Below are 27,927 nucleotides of genomic sequence, written 5' to 3' on the forward strand. Positions count from 1 at the left end.
GGAGAGTGAGAGCAAGAGGTGGGGGATCAAGAGAAAAAGGGAGAGATGAAGAGAAAGAGAGGAGAGTGAGAGCAAGAGGTGGGGGATCAAGAGAAAAGGGGAGAGATGGAGAGAGAGAGAGCTGAGAAGAAAAAAATAATGATCTCCATATATCATACCATCTGCATATGCAACATAAAAAGATGATTGTGTCCTCCTCTCCTCCCATGTAGGCTACAATGCATTGTCTCTCAGTCTGCTACAGAGCGGCAGGAACCCTTTCATCAAGCCAGCTCAGTGCCACATCTCTCTCCTCCAACCACCACTTCTTCTCCAGCAGCAGCAGCTGTAACTGTGGTGGTCACCACTGGCAATCAAGCCCACTGGCATCTCCCAATCAGCCCTCCCTCCCTCTCTCCCGATGCGCGGCTCGCGCCGGCCACATCTCATCTCTCTACCACTGCTCTGACGAATAGATTGATAAATATCACAGGGAGATGGAAGAAGGTAACTGTCTGATGTGTGATATCTCTCCTGCTGCTGCTGTGGTAAACAAACCCCTTCGGCTTCCGCTTCAAACGTCAATGATAACAACACATAATAACACTTAATCTGTTTCAAATGCTACAGTTACACATTTCACCTGCCAAACTAAATATGACTGTTAAAGAAATAAACTGCTTATCCATTATAGCATGAGGTCTGACCATGGTAGGTGTCACCAAGAGGTCATTACACTATCTCTTCTCTCATTCTAGTGCCATCCCACTTCTGGCACCAATGCAGCGAATTTGGGAGGGGTAGCCTGACTGGAATTCAAACCAATATCAGCTTGCTTTCATAGTAGTAAATGGAGGTAAATGTAGTTTGGTATGTGCATGCCTGATTGCATAGTCAATTGATGCACTGCACATTTCCATCTGAAGGTGGCACATTCTGAGAATTGGAAAGCTAGGCTAATAAACTGTAATTGATCACTTTATGCTTCATAAGATCCATGCATTTCAATATCGTTTATACCATCCAATACAGTTTGTTATGCACCTTTATTCATTAACAATCAAAGCACATATGGTCTGTCTACAAGTGGCGTCATGTTTTGGTAATGAAAGCTCCAACACATACTAACCTATCACAGAGGGAGGTGTGTGTTTGTAACTGTTGCCTGTTCTGATATGTTGCCTATTCACCGAGCACTGCGTGGGGAGTGGCAGGTCTTGGCACTGATCAACATCAATACAAATGTCTCCCCAACACCCAGGACACACACCAAATGATGTCATATCTGTTGTGCGACTCCCCTGCAGTCTCGTAGATCTGTCTCGTCCCCTGGCATAAACTTTTCTCTGTGGGGTCACTGGTGTGTGTTGATCAGACCGGCGCGTTCGCTCTGCTTCACACAAGAGTCCTCGGAGCGGTGGGAATGAACGTGGATCTATCCGTCTTGTTCCAGTGGAGCGCTCTGAACCGCGGTGGGCACAGCCTATACAGGCAGCGACGCGGACACAGTCCTGCAACGAGGGCTGTGTTTGAATAAAGCGAGAAAAGTGTAACTGTTCCCGATAGACAGAATGCGTGCTCTGTTTAGTGTCCTGTACCCGGTGATTTCAATCACCGTCTTCGGATTATATCCGTCAATGGTGAGTTTCCCTCCTTATTTCTCGGCATGTCATGCAGTCTTTGCATGTTTCATTGTCTGTGTTTCAGGATCTGCTGTCTTGTGCATTATTTCAAATTTATTGACATAGCATTGTTTAATTGAAGTAAAGAAAATCAATCAAAACAGTTCCAAATGATTTTATGTCCTCAATTATGCATTCTGCGTTTTATGGCATTCGATTTGTTTTGGCTTTGCCTGCAATAACTGGAGAAACTGTGTCTGAAAATATTCAAAATATGTAAACCATTCACAATATGAGTATATCGAGAAAGTATTTGTTTTAGAGTGATTGCGAATTGTGGAATAACTCTCATTTGAGTCTCCTGAAAACAGTAGGCTCAAGCAGTGGATCCCTTTATGATGTTATGCCTCGGAGCACGCACCAGAGACAAACTTTACAGTGATTTAAAAAAAAAGCTTACTGCGGAACTTAAATAAATCTCAACAATTGATACATATATACATGATGTATTCTACTAACACAATCAACGGTCACAGTTTATGTATCTAGCTTTCCTTGAATTCCACAGTAGGCTGCTGTATTGTGTCATCCCTTTCCCAGAGCATTTTGTTAGTAAACGAATACTTGCTTTAATAGTGAATCTGTGTAGTCTATGGAAGCTATATTCTTGTTTTATGTCGCATCTAAACCTTCACACACCATTCCCTATGATGCGTATTCAAGTCTTGGATTTTAGGTAAAAGAGTGACAGGTTGTGTTATCCCCTTCATGGATCATCTCTGTTGAAACTTCGGGCGAATAAGAAACGCGCTTGGACTAGCGGGCACGTGTTTGCGTGGTGCTGTCTGTATGATGATGATAGGTGTGGAACGGTGTGGAGCTGTCCACTATTTCGTTGTTCTGAAACCATTCCCTCAACAATAGCGTGCTGTCTCTTGCTTATGAGTTTTATTTCATGTCGATTCCCGATCTCATTGAACAAATTAAAGACAATTGGTATTCTAATATCAATATTTTCTGCATCTCTAGAGGACCAATTTCATTTTCAACTGAGACACGTCTATATATTAGTCCATACATAAATGTATGTTCCCATTAAACTAGCATTTTATTGATAGCCTAATACAAGTGACAGTTAACTTATCGGTTGGTTAATTAGGCTACTGTATAAACGTTTTCTGAAATATGCACCATGGGCTACGTTTTAATACGCCACCAAATATGGGTCTATAAATTAGTAAAAAACAACATGTCACAATTTACAGTAGGCCTAGTTTAATCATTTGATCGCAATTTTGTGACAGTCAGACCATTCTTAAGCAAACCTCTAGCATTATTAAACAACCCGGTGTAATTTCATGATCTTCACCATCAGATGGCACCCTGCAGTGTACCTAAGTAGATCCCTACACCCACAGAGAATGAAATATAGGCCTAAATATATTCAGTCCCCTGTGATTGTGTGTCAGGCAACTAATTGTAATGTTGCTGAAAAGGGTTGACAGATTCATGATTAAAACGATGCTGGGGAATTTGTGTTTTGATTACAAATTATATTACCCACCTGGAGGACATATCGACAGCGGATGATGAGGCTTCATTGAAGATAGGAAGGGGGCTAAAAGCACGCACACGCAAGCACGTGCATAAACACACACGCACGCACACACACACACGCACTATGTCTGTGTTTCCAATGTTAATTGAGTTATTAGCTGCACAATTCGTTGAGACTAGAATACAGCTTATGTAGGTGTAAGACTGAATGAGATGAACATGTCTCTCTTGGTATATTAAAGCTGTAGATATGATCAAATGATTGTGTTTTGTCTCTTGAATGTATCTCTTAGATATGACATTGGGTTCCTCCATTATACCACATTGTGAGAAAACATTATTTGATGTGAAAATTGAATGTGCAACTAAGAGGGGACAGAGAATGCCAACAGATCATAATATTTTCCACTAAAAATTGATTATCTCCTGTTCCCTTGTAAATATGAAATATTAAGTGTTCAGTTCAGAAGGCTTGGCTTGGGAAATACTTTCATTCAAGCTGAATATGAGATGAGGAGACAGTCGAACAGAGAGGACAGGATACACACACCTTAGGGATGAAAATCCTTGACATGCATCTCTCTCTCTGTCTCTCTATTTCTGCCTCTCTGTCTCTCTATCTCTCTCGCTCTCTTTCTCATGTCTCTCTGTATATGTCTCTCTGTCTCTCTATTTCTGCCTCTCTGTCTCTCTATCTCTCTCGCTCTCTTTCTCATGTCTCTCTGTATATGTCTGTCTGTTTCTGCCTCTGTCTCTCTATCTCTCTCGCTCTCTTTCTCATGTCTCTCTGTATATGTCTCTCTGTCTGTCTGTTTCTGCCTCTCTGTCTCTCTATCTCTCTCGCTCCCCCACTCCCATCTCTCTGTGAGTCAGCACCACAGCTCTCCATTTTCTTCTGAATTAAAGATGACACGCCTAACGATGTGACAACAAAAACAAAACAAACCCACAGCAACACAGTGACAACAGTGTAAACACAACCATTAGTTATAATACATGTCAGTTTTCTCTGGGTCCTTGTCTTCTAAGCTCAGGGGTATTGGATCGGAAATAAATAAAATAGTGCATTATTGTGTTACACTGGGGATGGTATGCACTTAGTATTGTTTACTCTTTATCCATTTCTTAGCCCTCTCTATATTAGAGTTCTAACAGGATGAAAGAGTGACAAACTAGTTGGGAATTTACCCAACATCTTTCACTGTGATGCTTTTTGACGATCTGACAACTGGCCCTAGTCACTGCTGTCTTTGTAGTTTGTGATGATGTGTGGGGTTGTTATTGTTGGAAATAGAAATCAAGCAATGCAGGTGATCAAATAAATACATTTAGTATTCCCTCAGTGTCTCCCACTATAGCTATCCATATTAGTCACACAAGTAAATAGATAAAGACTCCAGTCCATTGACAAATATGTGAAAATGATCCAATTCAAGGAAGTGATATCACTCTCTAAATTAAAATGCCACTTCATTCGACATTAGACTTTCTTTAGATTGCAGCTTTACCTCCGTCTGACCGATTATAGCTCTACGAATAATTCCAGACACAGACACAAACAGTCATCACATTATTACGGACACATGCAGTATGTTCAGACCACTACCGACATAGCTATCTTATATCTCTCTTCTTCTCCACCCCCACTGTCAGACTATCACAGGCGGAGCTATCCCTCTCTTCTCTCCTCTGTCCCTCCTTCCCTTATTAATTACAGTAATTGTGGTCCTGAGGGGTGTTGCAGACAGTCCCCATATCAGACACATATCACTGCACACCACCGAAGGCCTATAATAACAGAGAAGAATGGAATAGAAGTTTGTCTCAGTAGACTTCCACCGTGCAGTATCAGCAAGCAAGCTAATTATGTGGAATGCCTGTCAATAACTATCATTCAATATCAGTTAGAGGTTCTCTTTTGTTTCTTGTTACCATCATCATTAAATGCCACTTAATGTTAGTTTAATGTTTTTGGAAGGTGTACGTAGGTTGAGCTTCTGTATGTGTGCTGTCTAAATGTACTGTACTGTACCTTGAAAATGTATGTATCAAGAAGTACTGCATGTATTATACAAAATCATAATCCATGCAGACAAGGTCAGTACATAGTTCAGCTAGGTAATCGGATAGAAAATGTCTCCACTTACCTGATGCTAATTTGAAGAGTCATAATGTATCACTCTAGAGTGCTAATAGCATTAGTCAATATCAGTCCTTTAATTGATTATTGTTCTTGTAACACATAGATGCAGCAAATCTTGATAATACTTGCTTTCATTTTACATGAACCAGTCCTTATAAACAGAACCACATACTGGATGAATGAATGAATTCATATTTTATTTTCATGTCAAATCACCTTTTTGGCGACCCATCCCTTACAGGATCAATTGACACATTAAACAAACATTACAATGGCGCGTACAATGAGTCCTCCGGTGTACTCTGCACCGCATTCAAATAATAAAAAATATCAACATGATAATAAGTAATGTTAACCAAGCAATAACAATAACCTCCAAGCCTTCAAACTAAGAGATAATGTTTGATCGCTCGCTCATGATCTTCCATTCATTGCGATTATGACAAACACTGTGGCTGGCTGTTTCGTCTAGGTGATCCATTGCAGTACATGCACAGCAGGAGGACAATAGAGAGCGTGAAAGATAATGATTTTGTGTAAAAAGATGATGTCTGTAGAAGAATGTGTGAGACAGTGTGCTGTGGTATTATCTATTCACAGGTAGGGTAAGAGGAGGCAGGGATCTGCCACGCCTATAGGAAATGAATATCTCTTGTACACTCTCTCTCCATATATTCTTATCTCTCTCTCTCTCTCTCTCTCTCTCTCTCTCTCTCGCTGACACACACACCTTCTTCCCCATCAGCACCAACACCAATCAGTCATGAACCAAAGCCTCCCTTCCATCTCTCTTCTCTGTATATCTCTCTTGTTTGCAGCGCTACACTATGTGTTGTTGTTCTGTTTGGAGGTCACCATTTGTCATTTTGAACCTTGGCTGACTTACATGTCTGTCTCTATCTAGTTATGGAGATCTGTGCAGGCACACACATACACACAAACACACACACACACACACACACACACACACACACACACACACACAGCAACTCCGACTTCATCTTATCCACCATTAGAGCAGAAATGTTAACTCGTTTAAGGAGTATGATCATCAATTCCAGGACAGACATGTGCATTCCACTTCAGTTGTTCACGATCTCTCATAGCTTTTATAGAGACAGTTTGATCGATTAAGGTAAATGAATAGTGATGTCCATGAAATTGGAAGTGTGGGCTGTTTTGTTGGCTTGTTTGTTCAACATCCTTTATACTGATAGGCCAGAGCTAGTTTAGACAAGGCTGACATCATTTGTCATACAGCATGTGTGTGTGTGTGTGTGTTTGTGTGTGTGTGTGTGTGTGTGTGTGTGTGTGTGTGTGTGTGTGTGTGTGTGATGCAGACAGTCCCAATATCAGACGTGTGTGTGTGCGTGCGTGTCTGTGTGGTTGTGGATGAATGTGTGTGTGTTTGTGTGTGTGTGTGTGTGTTCAATCATTTATCTCGGTTTCATCCCTGGGTTAGTTTCAGACCACTACAACTCGAACTGAATGGATCTCAACCCCACTATCAACTGTCTGTGTATTTGTTTGTACTGTGGGCGGTTAGGTGTTGAAGTTAGCTCTGCTAAAGGACGTGTCTTGCATGTTAAAGCACCATTCAAACTGTACATCAAAGCAACACGGTTATAGGACAGAGTTCACACAAGTTTTATGCACAGAGGATTACAAAATATGAATAGCAACATTTTGAGAACTGCAGGGCATTTTCTGTCTCACACACACTACAGTACAGTGTACCTCTCCAGCCAATACACAGTACACTCAAAATCGATTATACAATTTTATTTGTCACATGCTTCGTAAACAACAGGTGTGGACTAACAGTGAAATGCTTACTTACGGATCCTTCCCAACAATGTAGAGAGAAGAAAATAGAGAAATAATAATAAAGTAAAACACATAATAATAAAAGTAATAATAGATACACAATGAGTAGCGATAACTTGGCTATATACAAGGGGTACCAGTACTGAGTCCATGTGCAGGGGTACGAGGTAATTGAGGTAGATACACTATATATTCAAAAGTGTGTGGACACCTCTTCAAATGAGTGGATTCGGCTGTTTCAGCCACACCCGTTGCTGACAGGTGTATAAAATCGAGCACACAGCCGTGCAATCTCTATAGACAAACATTGGCAGTAGAATGGCCTTACTGAAGAGCTCATTGCCTTTTAACGTGGCACCGTCATAGGATGCCACCTTTCCAACAAGTCAGTTCGTCAAATTTCTGCCCTGCTAGATCTGAACCGGTCAACTGTAAGTGCTGTTATTGTGAAGTGGAAACGTCTAGGAGCAACAACGGCTCAGCCGCGAAGTGGTAGGCCACACAAGCTCAAAGAACGGGACCGCCGAGTGCTGAAGAGCTTAGCGCATAAATATTGTCTGTCCTCAGTTGCAACACTCACTACCGAGTTACAAACTGCCTCTGGAAGCAACAACTGTTCGTCAGGAGCTTCATGAATTGGGATTCCATGGCCAAGCAGCCGCACACAAGCCTAAGATCACCATGCTCAATGCCAAGCGTCAGCTGTAGTGGTGTAAAGCTCACCGCCATTGGACTCTGGAGCAGTGGAAACGCATTCTCTGGAGTGATGAATCACGCTTCACCATCTGGCAGTCCGACGGACAAATCTGGGTGCACGGCGGATGCCAGGAGAACACTACCTTTTCATGGTTCGGGCTAGGCCCCTTAGTTCCAGTGAAGGGAAATCTTAACACTACAGCATACAATGACATTCTAGACGATTCTGTGCTTCCAAATTTGTGGCAGCAGTTTGGGGAAGGCCCTTTCCTGTTTCAGCATGACAATGCCCCCGTGCACAAAGCGAGGTCCATACAGAAATGGTTTGTCGAGATCGGTGTGGAAGAACTTGACTGGCCTGCACATAGCCCTGACCTCAACCCCATCGAACACCTTTGTGATGAATTGGAACGCTGACTGCGAGCCAGGCCTAATCGTCCAACATCAGTGCCCGACCTCACTAATGCTCTTGTGGCTGAATGGAAGCAAGTCCCTGCAGCAATGTTCCAACATCTAGTGGAAACCCTCCCAAAAGAAGAGTGGAGGCTGTTATAGCAGCAAAGGGGGAACAGGATTTTGGAATGAGATATTCGACGAGCAGGTGTCGACATACTTTTGGTCATGTAATGCATGTACATATAACTAGGAATAAAGTGACAGATAATAAACAGTAACAGCAGCGTATATGATGAGTCAAAAAAGTGCAAAAAGGGTGAATACAGATATTCCGGGCAGCTATTTTGTTAACTATTTAATAGTATTATGGCTTGGGGATACAAGCTGTTCAGGGTCCTGTCCTATTGGTTCCAGACTTTGCATCGGTACCGCTTGCCATGCAGTAGCAGAGATAACAGTCTATGACTTGGGTGGCTGGAGTCTTTTACCATTTTTAGGGCTTTCCTTTGACACCGACTGGTATAGAGGTCCTGGATGGCAGGGAGCTAGGCCCAAGTGATGTACTGGGCCGTCCGTACTACCCTCTGTAGCGCCTTGCGGTTGGATGCCAAGCAGTTGCCATACCAAGAGGTGATTCAGCCAGTCAAGATGCTCTCAATGGTGCAGCTGTATAACTTTTTGAGGATCTGAGTTCTCGTGCCATATCTTTTCAGCCTCCCGAGGAGGAAGAGGCATTGTTGTGCCCTGTTCAACTCTGTGTTGGTGTGTTTGGACCATGATAGATCCTTAGTGATTTGGACACTGAAGAACTTGAAGCTCTCGACCCGCTAAACTACAGCCCCATCGATGTAATTTGAGGCATGCTCGGCCCTCCATTTAACGTTGGCCATGATCAGTTCCTTTGTCTTGCTGACATTGAGGGAAAGGTTGTTGTCCTGGCACCACACTGCCAGGTCTCTGACCTCCTCCCTATAGGCTGTCTCATCGTTGTCAGTGATCAGGCCTACCACTGTTGTGTTGTCGGCAGACTTAATGATGGTGGAGTTGTGCGCGGCCATGCAGTCGTGGGTGAACAGGAAGCACAGGAGTGGAATAAGCACGCACTCCTGAGAGGCCCCCATGTTGAGGGTCAGCATGGCGGATGTGTTGTTATCTACTCCCACCACCTGGGGGTGTCCCGTCAGAAAGTCCAGGATCCAGTTGCAGAGGGAGTTCAGTCCCAGGGTCCTTAGCTTAGTGATGAGCTTGGAGGGCGCTATGGTTTTGAACGCTGAGCTGTAGTCAATGAACAGCATTCTCACGTAGGTGTTCCTTTTGTCCAAGTGGGAAAGGGCAGTGTGGAGTGTGTCGTGATGTGACTAATATTAATATGGTGACTGTTATTTATCGAATCAACTAACTATGTTTAATTGTCACTCGATTAAATGAATCATGTAACAATTAACTCATTAGGAATTTGGGGCACCATGGAAGAAGTTGTTTAACGAGTTACCATCTCCCCGAATTAAACTCTTATAAGATATACATATTATATATCGCTAACAGTCACTTATTAAATAATTACCTCTTATCAGTCTCATTCTGAACATCTCATAATCCTTGAAACTGCAAGAACCCTAACCTTATTGATGAATCAGCAATACACAAACTGGCTTAATTATTTATTTACTAACTAACTAAATAATAACACAGAATAGAAACACACACACAGGTTATTGATTACTAACGTAATACAATGAAAACAGTGTCACGTCTCCTCCCATTACTCCCCTCTGGCGCTCTGATTCGCCGGTCTACTGAGCCACCGGTCTGAGCGCACCACCTCGGCAACACCGGAAATGGAAACCCAACGCACCCTAATCACCTCCAGCGCACCTGCACCTCATCATCTCATCACCACCCCTATATAGCACTGGACTGTTCAGTGTTGTGTTGTGTGTGATTGTTAGTGTCATGTTGAATCAAATTAAATCACATTTTATTTGCCACATGCGCCGAATACAACAGGTGTAGACATTATAGTGAAATGCTTACTTACAAGCCCTTAACCAACAATGCAGTAAAAAAAAAAAAGTGTTAAGTAAAAAATAGATAAGTAAAAGATAAAAGCAAATAACAAAAGATCAGCAGTAAAATAAAATAACAGTAGCGAGGCTATATACAGGGGGGTACCGGTACAGAGTCAATGGGCGGGGGCACCGGCTAGTCAAGGTAATTGAGGTAATATGTACATGTGAGTAGAGTTAAAGGTACTATGCATAAATAATAAACAGAGTAGCAGCAGCGTAAAAGAGGGGGAAGGGGTGGGGTGGGGTGGGGTGGGGTGGGGGGCAGTGCAAATAGTCCGGGTAGCCATGATTAGCTGTTCAGGAGTCTTATGGCTTGGGGGTAGAAGCTGTTAAGAAGCCTTTTGGACCTAGAATTGGCGATGCAGTACTGCTTGCCGTGCGGTAGCAGATAGAACAGTCTATGACTAGGGTGGCTGGAGTCTTTGACAATTTTTAGGGCCTTCCTCTGACACCGCCTTGTATAGAGGTCCTGGATGGCAGGAAGCTTGCCCCTAGTGATGTACTGGGCCGTACGCACTACCCTCTGTAGTGCCTTGCAGTCGGAGGCCGAGCAGTTGCCATACCAGGTGGTGATGCAACCAGTCAGGATGCGCTCGATGGTGTAGCTATATAACTTTTTGAGGATCTGAGGACCCATGCCAAATCTTCTGTCTCCTGAGGGGGAATAGGCTTTGTCGTACCCTCTTCACGACTGTCTCTGTATCTGGCGCATCGGCGTGGGGCATCTCCATTGGACCAAGCCAGGATAGCGCTGGTGATTTCACTACTGAAGGGAAAGGCACTGGATTGGGCCACAGCAGTCTGGGAAGGAGGTGAGGCCGCGACGCTTCCCTACTCCACCTTCCTCACTCGGTTCAGGGCGGTGTTCGATCATCCCATGGAGGGAAAGGACGGGGGTGAGCATCTCCTCCAGCTACAACAGGGAGAGGAGGCCGCGTTCGAGTACGCCCTGAGCTTTCGCACGGTGGCGGCGTTTTCCGACTGGAATGAGCGTGCTCTGCGCACGGCCTTCAGGAGAGGCTTACGGGAGGACATCACGATGGAACTCGCATGTTGGGACGACGAGATGGACCTTGATACCCTCATCCCCACGTCCATTCGTCTTGACGACATGTTGAGAGACCGACAACGTTCCCAACACCACCCGGAGCCTCGACACTCACCCCATCTGAGCTACGGAAGCCGCCCTGCCTCCGAGTCCTCACCCATGGAGGTGGGCAGCACCCCCTACACCACCACAGACCACAGATCTCCTGGTGGCTCCCTATCTAGGCGTTATGACTCCTGCTCCGTGAGTGTCATCACCTGTCACCAAACCATTGTTTTTAGTTCCCCTAACGGTGAATGGTTCTTCCTTCTCTTCGCTTTCCACGGCAATGATAGATTCTGGATCAGCGGGGAACCTTATTGATAGGGAGCTGGTCTCTGAATGGGGGTTGCCCACCGTGCCCCTGCCTTCTCTGCTACACGTCACCTCGCTGGACAATAAACCCCTTGGATCAGGCATCATTACGCACGTCACTCTCCCCATCACCATCACCATTCCCACACTACCGGAGCACCACGAGGAGCTGTCCTTCCACATCGTTACGTCACCCCTTCACCGGATCATCTTGGGTTGCCCTGGCTCAGACGACACAATCCCACCATCAATTGGATCACCAAGAGGATCACAGCCTGGTCCCCCTCATGCCGGAGGACCTGCCTACCGGTGGTTTGTTGTTCCACATCAGTGGAGAGTCCGGAGTCCGCCCTCCAGCCCAACATTCCACATGAGTACGCAGATCTCTCCAATGTCTTCTCTGCCTCCAAGGCTAAGTGTCTCCCTCCTCACAGGCCCTGGGACTGCACCATTGACATGCTGGAGGGTCAACACCCCCCGAAGAGTCGCATTTACTCCCTTTCCATAGTGGAGACTGAGGCCATGGAGAAGTATGTGGCGGAGACCCTGAAACAGGGGTTCATCAGATGCTCTACCTCTCCTGCCTCCGCCAGCTTCTTCTTCGTGGCCAAAAAAGACAGAGGACTGAGGCCATGCATTGACTACCGGGGGCTGAACGCAGTCACCACCAAGTACCGGTACCCCCTCCCTCTGGTTCCGTCGGCCATGGAGCAGCTGCGAGGGGCCTGGTACTTTACCAAGTTGGACCTGAGGAGTGCCTACAACCTGATCCGAATCCGGGAAGGAGACGAGTGGAAGACGGCATTCAGCACTACCTCAGGCCACTAAGAATACTGCGTCATGCCCTACGGCCTCGCCAACGCACCTTCCGTGTTCCAGTCCTTCGTTAATGACGTGTTCTGAGACATGCTGAGTAGAAAGGTGATGGTGTACATCGATGATATCCTGATCTACTTGGCTATGTTCGAGGAGCACGTCGGGGACGTCCAAGCGGTCCTACTCCGCCTCCAACACAGCCTGTTGGTGAAGGGGGAGAAATGCGAATTCCACCAACAGGCCATCTCCTTCCTGGGATACAGGATCAGTCCTCAGGGGGTGTTCATGGAAAGAGCGAAGACGGATGCCGTCAGGTCATGGCCAGTCCCCACCACCATCAAGGGCCTACAGAGCTTCCTGGGCTTCGCAAATTTCTACTGGCGTTTCATCAGGTCCTTCAGCTCCATAGCCGCCCCGCTCACCTCTCTCCTTAAGGGTGGGCCTCAGAAGCTGGCCTGGAACCCTGAGGCTGACGCTGCCTTCAAGAGGCTGAAGGAGAGGTTCACCACAGCGCCCTTCCTAAAACACCCAGATCCAGCTCGTCCTTTCATCCTGGAGGTGGACGCATCTGAGGAGGGCGTGGGTGGGGTCCTCTCCCAGCGGCAAGGTAAGCCAGAGAAAATGTATCCCTGTGCCTTTTTCTCAAAAAAGCTTACCCCCGCAGAGAGGAACTATGGAGTTGGAGACAGGGAGCTGTTGGCGGTGGTCCTTGCTCTGGAAGAATGGAGACACTGGCTGTAGGGCGCAGTCCATCCATTCCGGATTCTCACTGTCCACCGGAATTTGGAGCACATACGGGCAGCGAAATGGATGAACTCTCGTCAAGCCAGGTGGGCCCAATTTCTTACTCGCTTTCAGTTTATTCTGTCCTACCGCCCAGGATCCCAGAATGTGAAAGCCAACACACTCTCCAGGATGCACCATACCAGAGAAAGGAAGGATCTGGGGGGTCCTATCCTTCCTCCGTCTCTCATCGTGGCACCTGTCATTTGGGATGTGGATGAAGACATCCGCCTGGTGGCTCAGGAGGTCCCCGCCTCCGGGGCACGTGTATGTACCCACACGGGTCCATGACCGCCTGCTGATCTGGGCGCACACCACCCTTACGGCAGGGCACTCCGGTGAATGTTAACCTGTTTAAAGGTCTTACTCACATCAGTGATGGAGAGAGTGATCACACAGTCATCTGGAACAGCTGGTGCTCTCACGCGAGCATAAAAGGCATTTAGCTAGTCTGGTAGGCTCGCGTCACTGGGCAGCTCACGGCTGGGTTTCCCTTTTTAATCCGTGATAGTTTGCAAGCCCTGCCACATCCAACGAGCATCAGAGCCGGTGTAGCAGGATTTGATCTTAGTCCTGGATTGAACTTTGCCTGTTTGACGGTTCATCAGAGGAAGTGGCGGGATTTCTTATAGCAGCTCTAGCCTTTAGCTCATTGCGGATGTTGCCTGTAATCCATGGCTTCGATGCACTTATTAATGAAGCCAGTGACTGATGTGGTAAACTCCTCAATGCCATCGGATGAGTCCCAGAACATATTCCAGTCTGTGCTAGTGAAACAGTCCTGTAGCTTAGCATCCGCTTCATCGGACCACTTCTGTATAGAGCCCGTCACTGGTACTTCCTGTTTGAGTTTTTGCTTGTAAGCAGAAATCAGGAGGATAGAGTTACGGTCAGATTTGCCAAATGGAGAGGGAGGGAGAGCTTTGTTTGCGTCTCTCTGTGTGGAGTAAAGGTGATCTAGAGTTTTTTCGCAGGTGACAAGCAGGTAGAAATGAGATGACGGATTGCAGTTTTCCTGCCATAAAATCACCGGCCACTAGGAGCACCACCTCTGGATGAGCATTTTCTTGTTTGCTTATGGCCCTATACAGCTCGTTGTGTGCGATCTTAGTGCCAAAATCGGTTTGTTGTGGGAAAAAGACAGCTACGAAAAATAAATAGTATGGTCAACAGCTTATCATGAGGGATTCTAAGTCAGGTGAGCAGAACCTTGAGACTTCCTTAATATTAGAGATTGCGCACAAGCTGTTGTTAACAAAGAGACACTCACCATCCCCCCTTGAGTTTACTCGAAGCTGCCGTTCTGTCCTTCCGATGCATAGAAAAACCAACTAGAATATTATCCATGTCCTTGTTCAGCCAAGTTTCAGAGAAACATAGGATATAAGTTCTTCAGGTCCCGTTGATAGGATAGTCTCGAACGGCGCTCGTCCAGTTTGTTCTCCAGTGATTGTACATTCGCCAATAGAACAGATGGTAGAGGTGGATTATTTACTCCCCACCGTAGTTTCATCAGGGTACCCCCACATCGCCGTCTCTTTCTCTTCCAAGTGTTGGGGATTAGGGCCTATGGTTCCAGGTCTCTGTAAATTAGATAGAAAAGCATCTGCTACAAGGCTGCATTGGTTTCACACAGAGATACACTCCAAAGGCTGGTCATTAATCATTCTCACAAAATACCATTCAATGGAGCCATCGCCAGTGGACCAGCACTGTTTTACTCCCTGCACAAGCATCTGGAGTTGTGTATTTTTCTCTCCCTTTCTTTCTTTCTTTCTCTTTCTATCTCTCTCTCTCTCTCTCTCTCTCTCTCTCTCTCTCTCGCTCTCGCTCTCTCTCTCTCTCTCTCTCTCTCTCTCTCTCTCTCTCTCTCTCTCTCTCTCTCTTTCTCTTTCTCTTTCTCTTTCTCTTTCTCTTTCTTCTCTCTCTCTCTCTGAAGTGAAACAGCAACAGAAGGATGAGTTTATAGTTCAGCCTTGAATGGGATGGTTGTCTGAGAGTTGCTCTTTTGAAGGAATGGTGAAAAATAAAACACACGGGGCGATGTGATTGGCTATATTCAAGACTCTGGTTACACAGGCAGAATGACCTTGTTTTAATATAGTGGCCTTGTTCAATGCCCAGAGTACCCTTTAAGTACCTCCTTATGTGCATTTTACCAGTAATCCTATGGTCTCATGAGTCTTCTCAAGTACCACCTGGTTGTAAAGCAACAAAATAGGAAAAATGCCAAGGGGCATAAATACATTCGCAAGCCACTGTACCCCTGGTTGGGAACCACTGCTTTAGATCACTAGCTACAGTGAAAGAAAAAAGTATTTTATCCCCTGCTGATTTTGTACGTTTGCCCACTGAAAAAGAAATGATCAGTCTATAATTTGAATGGTAGGTTTATTTGAACAGTGAGAGACAGAATAACAACAACAAAAATCCAGAAAAACGCATGTCAAGAATGTTATAAATTGATTTGCATTTTAATGAGGGAAATAAGTATTTTTACCCCATCTCAATCAGAACGATTTCTGGCTCCCAGGTGTCTTTTATACAGGTAACGAGCTGAGATTAGGAGCACACTCTTAAAGGGAGTGCTCCTAATCTCAGCTTGTTACCTGTATAAAAGACACCTGTCCACAGAAGCAATCAATCAATCAGATTCCAAACTCTCCACCATGGCCAAGACCAAAGAGCTCTCCAAGAATGTCAGGGACAAGATTGTAGACCTACACAAGGCTGGAATGGGCTACAAGACCATCGCCAAGCAGCTTGGTGAGAAGGTGACAACAGTTGGTGCGATTATTCGCAAATGGAAGAAACACAAAATAACTGTCAATCTCCCTCGGCCTGGGGCTCCATGCAAGATCTCACCTCGTGGAGTTGCAATGATCATGAGAACGGTGAGGAATCAGCCCAGAACTACACGGGAGGATGTTGTCAATGATCTCAAGGCAGCTGGGACCATAGTCACCAAGAAAACAATTGGTAACACACTACGCTGTGAAGGACTGAAACCCTGCAGCGCCCGCAAGGTCCCCCTGCTCAAGAAAGCACATATACAGGGCATCTGAAGTTTGCCAATGAACATCTGAATGATTCAGAGGAGAACTGGGTGAAAGTGTTGTGGTCAGATGAGACTAAATTGGAGCTCTTTGGCATCAACTCAACTCACCGTGTTTGGAGGAGGAGGAATGCTGCCAATGACCCCAAGAACACCATTTCCACCGTCAGACATGGAGGTGGAAACATTATGCTTTGGGGGTGTTTTTCTGCTAAGGGGAACGGACAACTTCACCGCATCAAAGGGACGATGGACGGGGCCATGTACTGTCAAGTCTTGGGTGAGAACCTCCTTCCCTCAGCCAGGGCATTGAAAATGGGTCATGGATGGGTATTCCAGCATGACAATGACCCAAAACACACGGCCAAGGCAACAAAGGAGTGGCTCAAGAAGAAGCACATTAAGGTCCTGGAGTGGCCTAGCCAGTCTCCAGACCTTAGTCCCATAGAAAATCTGTGGAGGGAGCTGAAGGTTCAAGTTGCCAAACGTCAGCCTCGAAACCTTAATGACTTGGAGAAGATCTATAAAGAGGAGTGGGACAAAATCCCTCTGGAGATGTGTGCAAACCTGGTGGCCAACTACAAGAAACGTCTGACCTCTGTGATTGCCAGCAAGGGTTTTGCCACCAAGTACTAAGTCATGTTTTGCAGAGGGGACAAATACTTATTTCCCTCATTAAAATGCAAATCAATTTATTACATTTTTGACATGCGTTTTTCTGGATTTTTGTTGTTGTTATTCTGTCTCTCACTGTTCAAATAAACCTACCATTAAAATTATAGACTAATAATTTCTTTGTCTGTTGGCAAACGTACATAATCAGCAGAGGATCAAATACTTTTTTCCCTCACTGTATATGATATTCTAGCTACCAGCTCACATTGAAAAATGTTGTCTGTCGTCTAACGTCATTTACCCACATCAAGGATTCCCTTTACTGATATTTTCCTGTGTGTGTGTGTTGTGTGTGCATGTAGACAATCGGGCCTAAGGAGGGTTGGCAGGTGTACAGCTCGGCCCAGGATGCCGATGGTCGGTGTATCTGCACGGTGGTGGCACCTGAACAGAACCTCTGCTCCAGAGATGCCAAAGGAAGACAGCTCCGCCAGCTACTGGAGAAGGTACCACTCTCACCCACACACAGCAGACACTAATACAAACTACCCCTTAGTCTCTCTATCTCTCTCTCTCTTTCTCATTCTCCCTCCCTCTGTCTCTCTCGCTCTCTCTTTCTCTCGGTCCTCTGCTTTCACCCTTTTGAGCTATTTCCAGGAATCTGCTGACCTTCATCGGATGTGTCGGATGCACACACATCACTTACAATATAATGAACACACAACCCCTACCATAGAATGAACACACAACACCTACCATGGAATTAGCGCACATCAACTACCATAGAATTAACACACAACAACTACCATCGAATTAAAACACAACAACTACCATACAATTAACACACAACAACTACTATACAATTAACCAACTAGCTCTCACAGTCTCACGTCAGAATTAGACCTTCATCCATGTTTCTCAAACGTCAAATTTCGAAGTTGTTGCAAACATCACATTTCGAAGTGTTTAAGGTTAAGTTTAGGCATGAACTCAGAATATTTAAGATTAGGGTTGAGTTCAGGCATTAACTCTGAAATCCTAAGGTTAACTCTCAATGATTCATGTAAGGGTTAGGGTTTGAGATAGGCTTAACCCTTTGACACGTACAAACAAACGGGTGTGATCATTCTATAGTGGTCCTTGCAGCGTATGCTCAAACTGGTGTGATTAGAAATGCTTATTTAGAAAGTCCAGTTTAGAATGACGCAACAGTCAGAGTTTGAGCTGGCCACACTGATTTTTCACAGAAACATTTTGCAGCAATTACAGCTGCAAGTCTCTTGGGGTATGTCTCTATAAGCTTGGCACATCTAGCCACTGGGATTTTTGCCCATTCTTCAAGGCAAAACTGCTCCAGCTCCTTCAAGTTGGATGGGTTCCACTGGTGTACAGCAAACTTGAAGTCATACCACAGATTCTCAATTGGATTGTGGTCTGGGCTTTGACTAGGCCATTCCAAGACATTTAAATGCTTCCCCTTAAACCACTCGAGTGTTGCTTTAGCAGTATGCTTAGGGTCATTGTCCTGCTGGAAGGTGAACCTCCGTCCCAGTCTCAAATCTCTGGAAGACTGAAACAGTTTTTTTTTCTTCAAGCAATGGCTTTTTTCTGGCCACTCTTCCGTAAAGCCCATCTCTGTGGAGTGTACGGCTTAAAGTGGTCCTTTGGACAGATACTCCAATCTCCGCTGTGGAGCTTTGCAGCTCCTTCAGGGTTATCTTTGGTCTCTTTGTTGCCTCTCTGATGAATGCCCTCCTTGCCTGGTCCGTGAGTTTTGGTGGGCGGCCCTCTCTTGGCAGGTTTGTTGTGGTTCCATATTCTTTAAATTTTTTAAATAATGAATTTAATGGTGCTCCGTAGGATGTTCAAAGTTATGGATATTCTTTTATAACCCAACCCCGGATCTGTACTTCTCCACAACTTTGTCCCTGACCTGTTTGGAGAGCTCCTTGGTCTTCATGGTGCCGCTTGCTTGATGGTGCCCCTTGCTTAGTGGTGTTGCAGACTCTGGGGTCTTTCAGAACAGGTGTATATATACTGAGATCATGTGACACTTAGATTGCACACAGGTGGACTTTATTTAACTAATTATGTGACTTCTGAAGGTAACTGGTTGCATCAGATCTTATTTAGGGGCTTCATAGCAAAGGGGGTGAATACATATGCACGCACCACTTTTCCGTTATTTAATTTTGTGCATTCTTTGAAACAAGTTATTTTTTTTCATTTCACTTCACCAATTTTGACTATTTTGTGTATGTCCGTTACATGAAATCCAAATAAAAATAAATTTCAATTACAGGTTGTAATGCAACAAAAATATGAAAAACGCCAAGGGGAATGAATACTTTTGCATGGCACTGTAACTGTCCTGTTGCGTAACAATCACATTTTGGAACAGTGAGTGCATTCTGACATCACGTGCATAAAACAACTCATGCTAGGGGGACCATTAGAGATATTTGGAACTCACGCGTGAAAAGGTTAAAATAAAACATCTCAAAAACAACTTTCTATCGCTGGATTCAAACATGCAACCTTTGGCACCAGAGGCAGATGCTTGCCCATCCGCCACCCCCGTCCTCAATGTCCTAGCAAAACCCAAACCTACTTGAAGGTAACAGCGCTCACTGTTGCCCTGAGTGGCCGGTTTCCACGTCATCTCCCGACATCCTCAGACATGGATGGACGTCGAATACTGACTTGTATCACGGGTGACCTGGCTGCAATTAGCACACAACACCTACCATATAATTAACACACAACACCTAACATAGAATCAACACACAACACCTACCATAGAATCACCTAGAAACAATGTAACAGCACTCGGCAACATCTTAGGAACACTTGTAGTGGAAGGGTTAAAAGTCATAGTACACTGCAAAGGGAGTTTTATCTTTTTACAATGAAAGATCCCTTATAGAAGATACTGTGTATTAAGTGCTGAAACTCAGTATACACAGTTATTTTCTTCACTCTGAGGTGATCTATCATACACATTACTGTACCTCTGCGATGCCAGCGTATAAGTAGAGGGATTTAAGAGAATGTAATTAATACCTGTGTGTATGATGAATGGCTTTGGTTGTTAATCATATGGGAGGAGAAGCTAATCTTATTATTAATATGCAGATGTATGCATAATTTTGTATCTATTATTGTCTGTTAAGGAGGATCATGTTGTTAACTTTTGATTCATGTTTTTCAATGCTTCAACATGGTATAAATATAAGAAAAATAAGGCACAGATGGATCATGTCTTGACTAATTGTATTATTATTTTTTCAACATCCATTTCAGGTGTAGGGCCATATGTTCAAATACAGTTTTCAAACAGGTCTGAATTCCAACTTGTCTTGAGGTGTGTATGTAATTCAGACTTTCACGTACATTAAGCCATGCTTTGTTGTCAATTGGAGAATGGGAATGTTACACCTAAATCAGAGTTACACAAGGATCTGAAGTTAGGAGTCAATTCAGGAGTCAGTGTTGGCCCAGTACTGTTTGAGATGGTTGTATAGATTTCATTTAGCCTGGTCCCGGATATGTTTGTGCTGTCTTTCCAGCTCCTATGGTCATTGACATGCACAACACAAACAGATCTTGGATCAGGCTAGATGTGTTTGTCTTGTTTGCTGTGGTCCAGGTGCAGAACATCTTTCAGATGGTTGTTGTACATGTGTTTGTCTTGTTGGTAAAACTTTACTTCCAATTATGATATGTAACATTCATAAAGCATTCATAAAACCTTTATATGCATGACATGTATGTCTCTGCTAAAAAACCTCTACGTCTCTGTTACAACATATACAGTATTTACCCTACTCTGGTCCAGGTGCAGAACATGTCCCAGTCCATTGAGATGTTGAACCTACGGACTCAGAGGGATTTCCAGTACGTCATGAAGATGGAGAATCAGATGAAAGGGCTCCGGACCAAGTTCAGACAGGTAGAAGATGACAGGAAGACTATTATGGCCAAGAACTTCCAGGTACAGAACATTACAGTACTAGAATACATTGAAGTACAGCACTGGAATACATTGACGTACAGCATATTACAGCAGATTACAGCACTAGAATACATTGAAGTACAGAATATTACAGCTCTAGAATACATTGAAGTACAGAACATTACAGAAATAGCATACATTAAAGTACAGCACATTTTTTATAAACAGGCCCAGGTGTTTTTCCTGACCATATGACCTGACTAGAGATGTTTTATTACGATTTTAAACACTGAGACACACACATAGGGAAATATCTTAGATCAATTAAAAAAGAAATATATTATATATATATATATATATATATATATATATATATATATATATATATATATACTTCTCCACGTACTCCATATTTCACTTTAATTTCATCACCCCTTTTTTTCCTCTACTCCACTTTTCCTTTTCCTTATGGCTCAGCCTGGCATCAGAGCCAGACGAAGCATACTATACGTATTTATAGAGACATCCAAGATGTATGATATGTACTAATGGTCTAGTTACTTTAGACAGAAACGAAATTAGGGAGGTTTGTCGGGGAGGATGGTTGGGCGTATATTGTGACTGTCTAGCAATACAAAGGTTCTGTGTTCGAGTCGCGTAGGGGACAACTGTAACATCATAGCTAACCCTTCCCCTAACCCTTTGTCACGCCCTGGCTCTGGGGACTCTTATATGTTGAGCCAGGGTGTGGATTTTCTATGTTTAGTTTTTCTAGGTTTTTGTTCTAGTTCGTTTTGATCTATGTTGGCCAGGGTGGTTCCCAATCAGAGGCAGCTGTAGCTCGTTGTCTCTGATTGGGGACCATACTTAGGCAGCCTGTTTTGCACTAGTCTTTGTGGGATATTGTTCCGTAAGGTTTGTTTTGTATTAACCTAGGACTTCACGTATCGTTTGGTTTGTTGTTTTGTTCGTGTGGTGTACTACAAATAAAATGTACGCTTATCACGCTGCGCCTTGGTCCGTGTCTTCAGTCGACGATCGTGACACCCTTATTCTAACCTTAACCCATTTCACCTAACCTGCTACTTAAATTATCCTAACCTTTGTCGTTAGTTCTTCTAACTACCAATGTAAATTATCCCCTTAATTCTCCTTTGTTGTTAGCACACAACAAGCAACCTAGTCTCAGAAAAATACATATAATAATATATGTCTTAAAAGATACAGTGAGGGAAAAAAGTATTTGATCCCCTGTTGATTTTGTACATTTGCCCAATGACAAATAAATTATCAGTCTATAATTGTAATGGCAGGTTTATTTGAACAATGAGAGACAGAATAACAACAAAATAATCCAGAAAAACGCATTTCAAAAATGTTATAAATTGATTTGCATTTTAATGAGGGAAATAAGTATTTGACCCACTCTCAATCAGAAAGATTTCTGGCTCCCAGGTGTCTTTTATACAGGTAACGAGCTGAGATTAGGAGCACACTCTTAAAGGGAGTGCTCCTAATCTCAGTTTGTTACCTGTATAAAAGACACCTGTCCACAGAAGCAATCAATCAATCAGATTCCAAACTCTCCACCATGGCCAAGACCAAAGAGCTTTCCAAGGATCTCAGGGACAAGATTGTAGACCTACACAAGGCTGGAATGGGCTACAAGACAGTTGGTGCGATTATTCGCAAATGGAAGAAACACAAAATAACTGTCAATCTCCCTCGGCCTGGGGCTCCATGCAAGATCTCACCTCGTGGAGTTGCAATGATCATGAGAACGGTGAGGAATCAGCCCAGAACTACACGGGAGGATGTTGTCAATGATCTCAAGGCAGCTGGGACCATAGTCACCAAGAAAACAATTGGTAACACACTATGCCGTGAAGGACTGAAACCCTGCAGCACCCGCAAGGTCCCCCTGCTCAAGAAAGTACATATACAGGGCCGTCTGAAGTTTGCCAATGAACATCTGAATGATTCAGAGGAGAACTGGGTGAAAGTGTTGTGGTCAGATGAGACCAAAATCGAGCTATTTGGCATCAACTCAACTCGCCGTGTTTGGAGGAGGAGGAATGCTGCCTATGACCCCAAGAACACCATCCCCACCGTCAAACGGGGAGGTGGAAACATTATGCTTTGGGGGTGTTTTTCTGCTAAGGGGACAGGACAACTTCACCGCATCAAAGGGACGATGGACGGGGCCATGTACCGTCAAATCTTGGGTGAGAACCTCCTTCCCTCAGCCAGGGCATTGAAAATGGGTCATGGATGGGTATTCCAGCATGACAATGACCCAAAACACACGGCCAAGTCAACAAAGGAGTGGCTCAAGAAGAAGCACATTAAGGTCCTGGAGTGGCCTAGCCAGCCTCCAGACCTTAATCCCATAGAAAATCTGTGGAGGGAGCTGAAGGTTCGAGTTGCCAAACGTCAGCCTCGAAACCTTAATGACTTGGAGAAGATCTGCAAAGAGGAGTGGAACAAAATCCCTCCTGAGATGTGTGCAAACCTGGTGGCCAACTACAATAAACGTCTGACCTCTGTGATTGCCAACAAGGGTTTTGCCACCAAGTACTAAATTATATTTTGCAGTGGGGTCAAATACTTATTTATCTCATTAAATTGCAAATCAATTTATAACATTTTTGACATGCGTTTTTCTGGATTTTTTTGTTGTTATTCTGTCTCTCACTGTTCAAATAAACCTACCATTAAAATTATAGACTGAGCATGTCTTTGTCAGTGGGCAAACGTACAAAATCAGCAGGGGATCAAATACTTTTTTCCCTCACTGTATATAAGTTACATCATCCAATTTGTATGCTATTGTACGACTGGGTAAGACGTACGATATTTTAAGTCCTTTAATTTCTATCTTAATGTAACATAATGTAATGAAATACAGTATATCACACTAAATGGACCGAACAAATGTACGTACCAAATCCCATGAATTTCCTTTAGACAAGGTTGTATGGCTTCCTATCACCTCTCAGAAGGTGTGTTAAGCGTGTCTTAAGTGGTTTCTGTCTCCCCTATGGGATTTCTCTTAATCCAGGCCATTCTGTCTTTGTCCTGTGCCTGTCTCTGCTCAAGGAGCTTAAGGAGAAGATGGATGAGCTGCAGCCTCTGATCCCTGTTTTGGAGCAGTACAAGACAGACGCCCAGCTCATCTCCTCCTTTAAAGAGGAGATCAGAAACCTGTCCATGGTGCTCACAGCCATCCAGGAGGAGATGGGGGCATATGACTATGACGAGCTCTACCAGAGAGTCCTGAGACTGGACAGCAGGCTACGCAACTGCATGGGAAAACTCAGTGAGTAGAACCAGACCAATATCAACTGCATGGGCAAACTCCGTGAGTAGAACCAGACCAATATCAACTGTATGGGCAAACTCAGTGAGTAGAACCAGACCAATATCAACTGCATGGGCAAACTCAGTGAGTAGAACCAGATCAATATCAACTGCATGGGCAAACTCAGTGAATGATCCATTGTGTATTTTTGGCTCACTCTACAATAACTGTATATGGAGAAAATCAAGAATTCCTCACATGAACAGTGTTGTATTCCACTGGGTATGGAGACTCTGAAGAGACAAACTCAGGATAAGATCTTTGTATGAGATCAGTTTTACTTGCCATATATATTCTACTATATTACTCTACCTGATCTTAATGGGAAAAGGGATGAAAGGATCTGATTTATAAAAGGTAATGGCATAATGGAGATGAAAGATTGAGTATCTTGATATACACATAATATTAATCACCATTTCTTTCATCTGTGAATTAGTTGGAACCTCAAATACATTACTATGCATGTGCGTTTGCATACGGTATTATGTGTGTGTGTTTGCATATATCTGCAATATCTGCAAAACCATGTGGGATACCACAAGCAGTACTGTAAAGCCCAGTATTAGTAAACAGCTTTCGCATGTAGTCAATACCTACTGCCAATTGATTGAGTCCGATATGATTGCCTTAGGCATTAGACTCGAGTGTACGTGTTTCTGCCAGCCTGGTTTTAATATGCACAGTGTTGTTGAGTAAACTCTCCGGTGGCACAGGCATGAAATTGGCTTGAGAAATCTAGTTAGAAGAAGAGGAAGAAACAGTACATCTTATCGCTGCATTTCTTTATTAACAGCATGCGGGAAATTAATGAAAATCACTGGACCTGTAACAATAAAGACATCTGGCACCCGGTTTGGGGCATGGATGACTGATCCACAGGCCTCTCAGAGAAACAACAGGGTGAGTTATGGGATGGGAGTGGAGGAGGTGGAAGGTGGCTGGGCGTCTATGTTGGTGATAGCTCTTTCTCTGTGTGTGTGTCTGGTGACTACATCTCTGTTTTGTTTTCAGAGTATAGGGCAGGATTTATAACAATAATTTAATATTGTCATGACCAAACATCATGGTGTTGATTTTCAAATAAGGCTGTTTCTGAGATGGGGATATTTAATTGCTTCTCTGATGCAGAGTATAATTTCCTTTGATTTATAAGGCATGTGAAGTGGTTCATATGTTATATTCATAAGGGAGATGGAGGAAAAGGTGACCTTTTCGTAAAGATATTTTTGCATGTTTGTTGCATGTTTATTCAGTCTGTGTTCAGTGTGATAGACATCAGTTTGTGGTTTCCACTAATTCCTCCTATTCATCTTTCTTTGACATAGGTCTGGTACATGGACAGCTACACCAACAGTAAGATCGTACGTGAGTACAAGACCATGGAAGACTTTGTGGCTAATGTGGTGTCTCGAACCTACAACCTCCCATTTAAATGGGAGGGAACCGGTCATGTGGTGTACAATGGATCCCTCTACTACAACAAGTACCAGAGTAACATCATCGTGAAGTACAGTTTTGAGACGGGTCGGGTGCTGGCTCAGCGGGCTCTGGAGTACGCCGGCTTCCACAATACCTACCCCTACTCGTGGGGCGGATACTCCGACATCGATGTCATGGCCGACGAACTGGGCATGTGGGTGGTGTACGCAACCAATCAGAACGCAGGAAATATCGTCATCGCCCAGATGGACCAGGACACCCTGGAAGTCCAGAAGACGTGGAACACAGAATACTCCAAACGGAATGCGGGGGAATCCTTTATGATCTGCGGAACACTCTATATCACCAACTCTCACCTGACGGGTGCTAAGGTCTACTACTCATACTCCACCAAGACCTCCAGCTATGAGTACACAGACATCCCTTTCCACAATCAGTACTTTCACATGTCCATGTTGGATTATAACGCCAGGGAGAGGGCGCTCTATGCCTGGAACAATGGACACCAGGTGCTGTTCAATGTCACTCTGTTCCACGTCATCAAAACCGAAGACGACTCCTAGAAGACAAATGAGAACAAATGTCAGATGTCCTCATATGGACACCATACAAATTAGAAAAACAACTCTCAAAAAGAAAACACCATCGTTTGTCATATACAAGGGACCTTGTGCTAACTACCTTGTTCATGTTTTTTTTTTTTCCCTAAAGTGAACTATGCTGTCTTTACATTGCCATTACTTGAATAAATCGCCTTTTTTTGTATTTTCTGGGCCAGAACACTTGTGACTTGAACACGGACAGAATGGCATTCCATTTCCATTCTTCCTTTTTTAACTTCTTACATCGCTGCTGAAAAGACAACTTTATTGTATGGCCTTATTTACTGCTGTCTTATGGTTCTGTATAAGCCGAAGGCTCTCGATTGCTTTTGTGCATGAATGTCTGACATTTTGTCTGATGTAATTTATGATGATATATTAGCTATGTTTCTGTTCCAGACATGTCCTTTAGTTCTCACAGTGTTTGTGGTGACGTCTATTTAAAGTATTTAAACCGGGGAGGTTGAAGGTCATCCTCTCCAGACCATGAATGTAGAGGTAATTTATAACAAAGCAAAATGGACAGTCTTATAAACTTATTAAAAATATTACAGTAGCAATTTCATGTGGAGTTAAGTCCATATTTTTTTATAAAATACTGTATCATAAAAGCGTATCCGTTTTTATTTGTACATGTTTAATAAGGCAATACATACTCTTATAGTAAAAACTGAAATGAACCAATCCAGCACCAAATAAATCCAATGCTTTTATCTTGGCCTGATGATGCTGCATTTTGATATCTATTGTGCCTGTAACATTTTTGAGAGAAGTCTGACCAAAAATATAACTGAAAAAGGAAAATATCACAGTAAAACATCAAAATCTCCATGCCAAGATAAAAAATAGCTAAACTGAAAGGAATCATATTATGAAGGCCCCATTTATGAATGATGATGATGGTGGGGATGAAGGTGATGGCTTGCGAATATTGACATTTTTATGTCTCCATTTCTGATGGGTTGAGTGCTATCCTTTGGCATTCCAATCAGGAAGTTCAGGAACAGGCAGAAAAGAGGTGGGATGATTCAGCACGTTCACTCCATCCCCTCAGTCACTAGTACCCACCCCCCACTCCCCCCAGTCCCCACCCTCTGCATCCACTCATATACTGTAGCTTGGATTCTGTCACCAATACTGATGGACACACACCATTTCTGACAAAAATCACAAATCTGTCTGGTTTTACAGTTTTACAGTAGTAGGCTTACTACTTGAGACGGACTAGATAATTTACCACCTCTCTCCCTCCCCCTGCCCAAACAGTAAAGTGCCAACCACAATCATGAATCCTTATCGATTCCCCATCTAGAGTCCTCGGCTACAAGTGTCACCCAGTGTGAGCATCTCTCCTCCCCGCTGTCCCCGCTCCCACCGCACTCAACGAAAAAAGAAAAAATCCCCACACATCAGCAGGGCTGTATTAAATCAGAAATAGCTCTTCCAGAAAAGTAGATTAGCATTGATTTTCCCACCTATTCCCCTCTTCATGTGTCTATGCCTGGTTCAGCGGGAGGAGGGAGGGAGGGAGGGAGGGAGGGAGGGAGGGGACGGCGGGAGGGAGGGAGGGAGGGAGGGAGGGAGGGAGGGAGGGAGGGAGGGAGGG

General features: G+C 44.0%; 1 protein-coding gene across 1 annotated transcript; it reads left to right on the top strand.

Moving 5' to 3' along the window:
• Window positions 1-1,172: 1,172 nt before the first annotated feature.
• Window positions 1,173-27,034, top strand: olfm3a (olfactomedin 3a). Its single transcript, XM_041862246.2, has 6 exons — window positions 1,173-1,619; window positions 17,323-17,466; window positions 20,799-20,954; window positions 24,015-24,234; window positions 25,073-25,179; window positions 25,605-27,034. The coding sequence occupies exons 1-6, from the start codon at window positions 1,551-1,553 to the stop codon at window positions 26,280-26,282; spliced, it is 1,374 nt and encodes a 457-aa protein (XP_041718180.1). The 5' UTR covers window positions 1,173-1,550; the 3' UTR covers window positions 26,283-27,034.
• Window positions 27,035-27,927: the final 893 nt, after the last annotated feature.

Source organism: Coregonus clupeaformis, chromosome 34 (assembly GCF_020615455.1).
Source record: "Coregonus clupeaformis isolate EN_2021a chromosome 34, ASM2061545v1, whole genome shotgun sequence".
Classification (NCBI taxonomy): Eukaryota; Metazoa; Chordata; class Actinopteri; order Salmoniformes; family Salmonidae; genus Coregonus; species Coregonus clupeaformis.